The sequence below is a fragment of the Echinops telfairi genome, unplaced genomic scaffold (assembly GCF_000313985.2).
Source record: "Echinops telfairi isolate 266 unplaced genomic scaffold, ASM31398v2 ScPeMD7_44;HRSCAF=162, whole genome shotgun sequence".
NCBI classification, from domain to species: Eukaryota; Metazoa; Chordata; class Mammalia; order Afrosoricida; family Tenrecidae; genus Echinops; species Echinops telfairi.
In genome coordinates this window covers 775,791-784,810 of record NW_022103942.1, presented here as the reverse complement: position 1 = coordinate 784,810, position 9,020 = coordinate 775,791, and the positions used below count along the sequence as shown (strand labels likewise).

The 9,020-nt window shown below is 45.8% G+C and overlaps 2 protein-coding genes and 1 pseudogene across 4 annotated transcripts in view; all 3 read left to right on the top strand.

Annotated features, from left to right (window-relative positions):
- Positions 1-586, top strand: part of LOC123521718 (nuclear RNA export factor 1-like) — a 5,962-nt gene extending 5,376 nt beyond the window's left edge. Inside the window, exon 10 of the mRNA XM_045290581.1 lies at positions 510-586. Coding sequence (XP_045146516.1) covers positions 510-586 — 77 coding nt within the window. The remainder of the gene's footprint in view (positions 1-509) is intronic.
- On the top strand, positions 90-3,075 carry LOC123521720 (nuclear RNA export factor 2-like). Of its 3 annotated transcripts, none has more exons than XM_045290626.1 (9): positions 90-232; positions 318-373; positions 510-617; positions 711-769; positions 871-986; positions 1,084-1,126; positions 1,668-1,740; positions 2,256-2,398; positions 2,905-3,075. In XM_045290626.1, the coding sequence occupies exons 4-8, from the start codon at positions 748-750 to the stop codon at positions 2,368-2,370; spliced, it is 369 nt and encodes a 122-aa protein (XP_045146561.1). In that variant the 5' UTR covers positions 90-232; positions 318-373; positions 510-617; positions 711-747; the 3' UTR covers positions 2,371-2,398; positions 2,905-3,075. The 3 variants fall into 3 exon arrangements, with proteins under 3 accessions (XP_045146561.1, XP_045146560.1, XP_045146559.1); XM_045290625.1 differs by having other exon boundaries at positions 2,902-3,075; XM_045290624.1 differs by having other exon boundaries at positions 2,788-3,075.
- Positions 3,076-7,678: 4,603 nt separating this feature from the next.
- On the top strand, positions 7,679-8,741 carry LOC101646970 (annotated as a pseudogene).
- The last annotated feature ends 279 nt before the right edge of the window (positions 8,742-9,020 follow it).

The following is a 9,020-nucleotide window of genomic DNA, read 5'->3' as shown; positions in this document are numbered from 1 at the left end:
ACTAGCTTCTGGGACCCCTGGCGAAGGCACCAGGAGAGCCTTCCCATGGAGTTTTGAGGACACTTTCACCCTGACCTTCCCTCTGTCCTGGGGCCAGCCTGTCCCCTGAGCATCCAGGGCCATCCTGTGGTCTGCCCTACTGACTTCCTCCTCCCTTCCTCAGGCAGGTCAGCAGTTACCCCATACCACTGTCCCGGACACTGAAGACAGTAAGCGTTTTCCAGTCAGCAAGGTGAGGAGGCAGGATCAAGCAAGGCTTGGGGTGGTGGGTGAGGAGGTGATAGCAGCCAGAGTCCTGAGGACCTTTTTATTTCCAGGGGAGCTTCTTCGGATCTGGGACCCTGGAGAACATAGCTTTGAAATTCCTCAAACAGTAAGCACCTGTGGGGCCCTCAGGGAGGAGTGGGATGGGCCAGGCCATCCAGCCACAGACCTGCTCATTGAGGGGTGCTTTCAAGTCTAGTTGGGGGTGCAGATCTCACAGAGCCTGTCTTCTTTCCTTCCCGCAGGTATTACTGGATCTATGATTGTGGTGACCGACAGGGTCTCCTGGATGCTTACCATGATGATGCCTCCTTCTCCCTGACCTTTCCCTGCGACCTGGAGGATCGAGCTTTGTGAGTGCCACAGTCCCAGTGACAGGCCTGGGCCCCATGACTCCCAGAAAACATTAGCCAGTCCTTCAACTTCCACTCCTCTTTTTCTCCTAGGTCCGGCTTGGGCAAGCACTTCAAAGATAGTCAGAATATGAAGAAGCAAAAAGACCCTGGTACGTGTGAGCAGGGAGATTAATAGGAGGCGTGGAGGAGTCAACCACAGGGGTCAGTTCAGCGATGCAGCCCCTGACCTTCTCTTCTCCTCCCTGCGCAGTTCCGTGGACTCAGCTGCTGAAACGCACCAAAGGGGAGATTGTTGCCTTTCTTCGTGCGTTGCCCCCAACCCAGCATGACCTCAACTCCATCGTGGTGGACATGGGTATCCAGACGGTGAGCCCCTGCTTCCTCCCTGAGGCCGGCCCAGGGAGCAGAGGTGGGTAGGAGGTTTGTTGGGATCCTGGGAGCCTGAGCTGATTTTCTCTTTCAGGAAAATATGATCTACTTTTCTGTCAATGGGAAGTTCAAGGAGGGTGAGTGTCTGTAGAGTCTCGTACCTGCCCCCCATCTCTGAGGTCGTGCTCAGAACTCTCTAGGTTTTCCTCCTCTCTTCCTTTCCTATCCCCACTTCAGCTCCCACCCTGCCCAAGCCCACCCTTGCCTGACTTATTTCCATTCCTGCGTATCCCACCGCAGACCAGGAGTTAGAGATACAGGCTGTGGGTTTTGATGGCTCATGTTTCCATCCCACACTGTACCACTTTCAGACATCTCTCAGACTCCTCATTTGCAAAAAGGGGTTAGAGGTGTCCCATCGTTTAGACTTTGGTGGAAAACGAGGCAAATGCACTTGTGAAGAAACTATCACAGGCCTGACAAAGAGTAGGGGCCCTGTCACTGGGAAGAGATTTTCCCTTTTGTTTCTCTCCCCAACACTGACACCCTCTGAATCCCAGTGGACATCTGGCCTTCTGTGGCCCCCTTCAGTGCACCATGAAAGAATAAAACCATGACCCTGAATGAATGTGGAAACTTTGGGACTCTGATGCGCTTTGTTATATGTTGTCCTTGAAGTGGGAAGAATGTGTGAGGTTCGTGTCTGTACCTTTACCCGGACCTTCGTTTTGACGGCTGGCAGAAATTCCAGGTTAGTGCTGTGTTGTGGGTCCCAGGGGGAACACCCATCCCAGGCTATGTCCAAAGGATGGGATGGTTACATGGGATTCCTCAGGATTTCCCCAGTTTTGCAGAATTCCAAAAGGTAGATCATCCCAGGTTAAGAGTGTAGGCGGTGGCATAGTGACTCCTTCCCCTGACTCCAGCCTTCACTAGCCGTGTGACTTTGGAAAGTTACATGAGTTGTCTGTGACTCTGTGTCTGTCTCTGAATATGATGATTATGATACCCAACCCCGTGGGCGGTGTAAAGATGAAGGCAAGTATGAACCTTTCTCCGGGGTGGGGGAACCTATCCACCTAGTGAAGGTGGCAGACCGCTCTCCAAAGGCAGGTTCTATGTGAGGCAAGGAGTCCCACTCAAAGAGTCTGGAGGCAGGCAGAGTAGTGCATACCACGAAAGGGCTTGTCAAGTGTGGACAGGATTTTGGTTGTGGGTGTGGCGTTGTCCATCTGTCCTGATGTCTAAGGCCCATTCTTTCTCCAGCATACGCATCTTGAATGACCAACTGACTGTGACTGACGTGAGCCACAAAGAAACCCAGAGTGCCTTCTCCCCAGGGCCCAGTTTTGGCCCCGCCCCTTCCCAGGAGCAGCAGTAAATCCTGCAGGCACTCTCCACGCAGTCTGGTAGGAGTGTCTAGTGGTCTCACTAGGGATTGTGGGAGTGGGAGGGGATGGCAGGGGCTAGAGAATGAACAACGGAAACTCATGTATTTTGATTCTTTCTTTCACTCATTGTCACTCTGAGCATCTTTCCCACTCAGTATATATTGCCCCCCTAGTAGTTTTCCTCGGGTGCACAGGACTTTGTGAATTCCAAGGACCCTGTGCCTTTATGGAGAGATTGTGGCGGTTCCAGGAATCTTCCCCCTTACACACAGAGCTACCATGCTCATTCTGCTTCCTTTGTCACGCCGAAGGAAGCAAGTTTCTTTCACATCCGTGATCTGTCTCCACCCCAGCTCATGACCACAAGTGGATGGCACCAGAACCTCACAGGCTTTCCTTCTGTCCAGGTTGAAGTCTGGAAATTCAGGCCAGGTGGCCTGAGGATGACACTCAAGGCTTCTGGTTCTGATGTTGCTTTGCTTTCGCCTTCCCTTCCCTCTTGTCTATGATTGACGTCACAGAAGATGCCTTCATGAAGTGATGCATTGCCCTTCCAAGACAACTGTAAAGAAGCCAAGGGTTTGGTCATCTTCATCATCCTTGTCATTCCCCTGCTTTTCTCTGGCCGTTGTTCTGAGATTTGTTCCACCCACTTTCTCTGTTGATTTAAAAATAAAGAGTGTCGTTGCAAGTTATATAACATCTGTGCAGTATGCATTCGACTTTAGCATCGTCATTGTTTTACAGGGACAAAAGGAAAGACTGAGAGCTTAAGGGACCTCCTGGGAATATGAAAAGACTCAAATTCTGGATCCACCCTTAAAAGCCCAAACTGTGGCTCAGGGGTGTGTGCAGCCACTGCTCTCTAACCCGGGCAAACCTGGGGGCTGGTCTCCTATGCCTGTAGAGTATTAATCAATTGCTGTGTTCATAATAATATTTTCTTGTGCATTGAGTAAAACTAAAAGAGCCCTGGTCGTGTAGTGAGCTATGCAGTGAGACACTAAGTGAAAATTCAGTGGTTCGAGCCCACCAGTCACTTCACAAAAGAAAGGTGAGGTTGTTTGCTCTCACAAAGATTTTGTTTTAATTTATTTAATTAATCAATTTATTTGAATCATTTTCTTGGGGGCTCGTACAGAAAATGTGTCGAGCACATTTATACATTTGTTGCCATCATCATTTTCAAAACATTTTCTTTCTGCTTGAGCCCTTGGTATCACCTCCTCATTTTTCCCCTCTGTCCCACACTCTCCCTCCCTCCTGAACCCTTGATAATGCATAAAAACAAAATTTCATGTCTTACACTGACCGATGTCTCCCTTTACCCACTTTTCTGTTGTCCATCCCTCTGGGAGAGAGTTATCTCATAAAGATGTTAAAAGGTCCCTATGTGTTGGAATTGACTCAATAGCAGTGGTTTATTTTTTTTATTCTGTTTCCATTGTCCTAGCTTTTCATACCTTCCATGCTTTCTCATCCTTACTTTTCAGTAAATGTGGACAGTTTGGTCTCACACAGTTAATTTTTTTAGGAAAGGACATTACTCATGGATGATATTATTTGTTTTATAAGCACATTTATTATTTTACTGAAAAGTGACCTCCAGAAATAGCTTTAATTTCACATGCAAAGGGTATCTTAAGATGATAAGCTCAGGGGTTCCTCTTATATTTATCAAATAGTTCTGTCCTGTTTTTTGAGAAACTAGAGTTTTGTTCTACATTTTTCTCATTCCTTCCAGGATCTTCTATTCTGTATCTGGTTAGAAAAGTCAGTAGTGATAGCTGGCTCCGTTTAGTGCTGAGGTCCGGTTAGATGAGGCTGTAGTTGTTGTGAGCCATGAGTCCCCAGGGCTAGTTTCTACTTCAGACCTTTAGCTCACTTCATTCTGTTTTGCTCTCTACAAGGAGATACCAATCGCTGTATGTTAATTGGCTGCTGACAAGCTTTTAAATCCCAGAGCTACTTACCAAACTCAAATATCAAACATTATCTTTGTGAACTATGTTATGCCAACTGAGTAAATTGTCCCATGAGATGATATTCCTAAGCCTTTTAACCCAGTAAACTAATCCTGTGATTTGCTTGGAGAAATTTATTATTTTTATTCAGAGACTAGTACTATTTTCTTAGCCATAGGAAACCATTGAAATTTGAAAACATGTCTTTGCGGGCAAAGCAACATTAAGGAGAACATGAAAACCTCGGGATAAAAAATGTATTCACATATACAATTGACTTAGGAATAATATCCTTGATTTATAAAGACATCGGTAAGGAGTTCGGAAAGTGTGATCAGCCTAGATTATATTAAAAGCATTGTTATGCGCAACAAATCTCTGAAAAGCAACTCCAGCACAGGAAATAGAAAAATGCAACAACAAACTTTAAGATACTAAATGAATAAGGAGTGCTTTAGTTATCTTCATAAAACTACACTGTATGTGTGTTCATACTGATACACGGTGTACAGGATGTGCCTAACTAATAGTATCATTTATTAACAGAACAGTAGCAGGCCCTGGCTAGCGTTTCCGATGCTCAGAGGCTTGACCTTCGTGAGGGCCGGGGCGGGGGCGGGATTAGGAGATGACTCACCTGTGAGAAGAAGACATGCTTTTGATATCAAGGTGCCCCTCCCTGATGTATAAGACAATTTCAAGGGTAAGAGGACACGGAGAAGTATTTTTATGATACAGACCCTTTGGAATCAGTTCTGAAAGGAGTTCACTGTGAGCACTCTCCTGAGAACCAGAAGCAACATTCTCAGTGAATATTATTGTAAACTTTCCCTGACAACCAACTCCCATGGTTGGTGTAAATAGTGTCCACCCATGAAAGGATTGATTTGATAAGAATACTTCAGGTATTCTGATATAAAGTTCGCTTACATTTACCCAATATTCCTCTCTCAACAGTCTTTTAAAAATTAATACCAGAGGCTAATCAATGGCAATATTAACAGAAGATCTTTATCTCCAGGTAGATGATCAATAACATTATCTACCATAAACAAGGAGGTCTCTAAAGGATGCCAAAGCAGATTAAAAAAACATAGATCCAGGAAGGGGTTTTGACTCACACTAAATCCCAGCTCCAATTAAAGAATAATTAATTCTTTACATGATGGTCCTACTTGATATTCATCCTCAGGAAGGGAACACAGAGGATATGGGTGCTATAGAAAAGTGTGGTGAAGAAATTAGATGGTGCCAGCTATCAGATAAAATAGCGACTGGTGTCTTAAAGGTTTGTTTCCAAACACTCAGCCATCTAAGTAAGATGTAAACTAAGTCCACATGAAAGAAACACATCAACTTTCGTGGCCAAAGGAGTGTAAATCATATAATCCAAAGCCGACAGAGGGAATAGTATCAGGGCCTAAATTGTCAGATCCTGGTTTTCAGACAGTGCAATGCCCAAGATACATTTGGGAAATCTACACAGTAAATAAGCCTAGGATGATTTCCCTCCATGCGTAATAGAGGGATGGGAAGAAGCTGGTTACCAAACAGAGTGCATTGGCGAGATGAGTATAGGAGATCAAAATGATAAGCCTGACTTGAACAGTTAAAACCTTGTCAGTTGATCCCCCGTCTGACACAGCTGATCTTGTTTTCTATATTTGTATAGTTGTTGTTGGGGTTTTGCTCGTGTTGGGGATTATCTCTGATGTATTTTGTCATTGGGGGCAGCCCTCCTGAATTTTTGTTTATGTTTTTCTGTTTTGGGGTATGAGAAATGTAGGATTATGAACCTATAGACAGCAAGTAACATAAGGGGGGGTACAGTGAGGGAATTAAAGGGGAGCTGATGTCAAGGAGTTCAAGAAGGAAGAGAAAGGTTTGAAAAAGACTGTGGTAGCAATTGTACAATATTGCTTGATGTGATTGAACTGTGGAATGATATAATATCTGTATTAGCTCCCAATAAAGTGATTTTGAATAAAAAAGTGAAAAAGACATTTATTTCCTTCATGAGCTCATTTTTCCTATATATCTTTTAAAGAAAGACTAATCTGCATTTATTGTAAACTGTCTTATGTCTACTTTGGAAGTAATTTGAACAGGAATTTTGAAAATAATGAAGTTTCAAGAAAAAAAATCTACTTTACATATAGTTTTTAAGATAGAATTTCATAAAGATTATCTTTTTTCCCATAATTTTTTGAAACAACCTAGTATGTTTCAGAGTAATGAATGATGTATGGCATCTAGAGAAATTATATTTTTGGTGGTACAGGTGAATATCAACAATAAGGTCTGTTACTTCCTCGGGTTGAAGCATTTATTTTCAGAAAGTACATTTTTCTATTTGGGTGGACATGCTTATTTCAAAAGAGAAATAATTAGGAAAGATATCCACAATTCACTCAGTCTCACTGCTTCCCTTTCTGATGACTCTCCATTTGCCCTCCCAGTGCCAATCCTCGTTCTCAATTTCGTAGACACAGTGGACATTGGTGCCTGTGCCTGTGCAAGGTGTCTGGGATGAGGGGGTGTTACGGGAGGAGCACTTGGACAGGAGGGAGAGAAAGCAGAAAAGGCCTGTGGTTGGGGAGGGGAGGCTGAGCAGATCTTTCCTGGTAGCCAAGGAAGCAAAAACGCCATCCACAGATCGGTGATAACACCTGTGGCCCCTGGGAGTGGAGAGAACTGAGAGGAGTGACAGGAGGTATGCGCAGGGACTCTGCGCATGGGGTGGCTGTGGTGGAAGGGGGCCTGGCTGCGCCGTGGAGGTGGTCAGGTGGGGAGTCAGAAGCGTCTGACTGCACTGCCCTCCCCAGGGGGTGAGGGGGAAAGGGTGAGCTCTGCGATGACGCATGGCTCTCACGTGACCTGGAGCTGCAGAGCCATGCAGCCTTCCCTGCGGTTGTTAACTTTGCATCTGGGTACCAGCTCCTGATGCACGGCGGGCTGGCCTCAGGTCTGGGCAAAGCGCAGCAGGTGAGGCCAGCCAGCGTACAGAGCGCGGCGCAGAGCGCCCGCTGAGCTTGAGGCCGGCGCGGAGCAGGCCCTGGCTAGCATTTCCAAGGCTCAGAGGGCTTGGGGACCTTCGTGAGGGCCGGGGCGGGGGCGGGATTAGGGATGGCTCGACTTCCAGTGAGAGCAGCTGAGCCAAGAGAGCTCTGGGAAATCACGCCTCAGCCACAGCAGAAAAATGCGGAGCCCCGCGGAGGCTGGACCGCCCTGGGGAGGAGGCTTCCAGGAGGGATAAGGGAGGGGGGCGGCGCGTTGGCGGGGGAGCTCAAACCCTTGGCCTTGGCCTTGGCAGGCCGCATCCCTTGACCTCATTGGCGGTCTGCAGGTTGGACGCTGCAGTGGTGCACCCTGGCTGTTGAGGATCTGGAGGAGGAGGAGACTGCCAGGATAGGCCCAGGTTCGTGTGAGGGTCAGGCAATGGGGGTTGGGGAGATATGGGACAGGGGGCTGGGATCATAGCACTGTCCTCCATTTTGATGCCTACCTGATGCCTGGCATTAGGTTGGCAGGAAAAATGGTGGACTTTGGGGAAGGAGCGGAGAGAAGCAAGGGAGGGAGGGATGTGGACTGGGGCCTCTAGGGGGCGCACAGATGCACTCAGCTAGGAAAAAAATGAAATTTAAAAATTCTTTGGATCTCCTGGGCTTTTAATCTTGAAAAGTGCGTAGTAGCGTCTCCGTCCTCAGTGTTGATCTGACCAGGAAGCTTTTCATCCCTTTTCTGCCTTTATCTCCTAGGAATAATGGAATCTAAAGAGAAACAAGCGGGAAAGAAATCCCAACGTGGAAAATGCCCACCAGGAAAAGGACGGAAAGGAGCAAGATACGAATAAAGGAGAGGCCTTGGCACTCCCTTTGGAAGCTGGTGAATACTGTGTGCCTCGGTGTCGATGGGACATGATTCAGAGGCTTGGAGAGCGGCAGGCAAGGTTCAGGGAGGAGAATTTTGGCAGGATTGGGGCGGAGGTGAGATTGCTGATAGAAAACCCGAGGGGCAAGCAATGGAGTCACGGTCTTCGTGCAGTGAGCACTAACCCCCATCACCGTAACCACCATGTTGAGTTTTGCCTTATGCCCTGAATCCTGATGTGTGCCCTGCAATTAACAGGGAGATCCCTGCTTCCTAAATTTACATGTGTGCACAGTACCTTTATTGTAAACCTTTTGATGTGACCAGTTTCTGATGGGTCCTCTATTACCAGCTTCTTACTGAATGTTGTGTTTTTGACCCAGTCTTCGTAAGTTTCCATCAGAAGGGAAGTTTTATCTATTGCCTAGGAACATGCTTTATATATTGTAAAGTTCATAAAGCAGTTTAAAACAATTTTTGTATTCTTATTTATTTGTTATTAATCTTATTTCAAACCTCATGTTTATATATTTAATACATGGACAGAAAAATGTTGAAATAAATATACCAAAGGATTTTAAAATAGCTCATTTCTGAGTGATGAATTAATGTTTCCTTCTATTATATGTCATTTCAATATAAATGGAAGAAATATTTAATGATTTTATCAAAGCAGTAGGGTCACATAATACTTGGTGGATACATTATAATAATTTTGCTATATGAAGAAAATAGGCCATCTTCATAAATTGGGAAATGTTTGTATTTCACACAGTTTGAGATTATGACTATGCGATCTGTCTTTT

What these genes read in the sequence shown, in the direction of transcription:
- LOC123521720 (XM_045290626.1), top strand. Translation starts at nt 748, where the DNA reads ATGAAGAAGCAAAAAGACCCTG. An exon ending in TGGACATGGGTATCCAGACG is followed by an intron (nt 987 to 1,083) that starts GTGAGCCCCTGC and finishes TTTCTCTTTCAG; the next exon opens with GAAAATATGATCTACTTTTC. An exon ending in ACGGCTGGCAGAAATTCCAG is followed by an intron (nt 1,741 to 2,255) that starts GTTAGTGCTGTG and finishes TTCTTTCTCCAG; the next exon opens with CATACGCATCTTGAATGACC.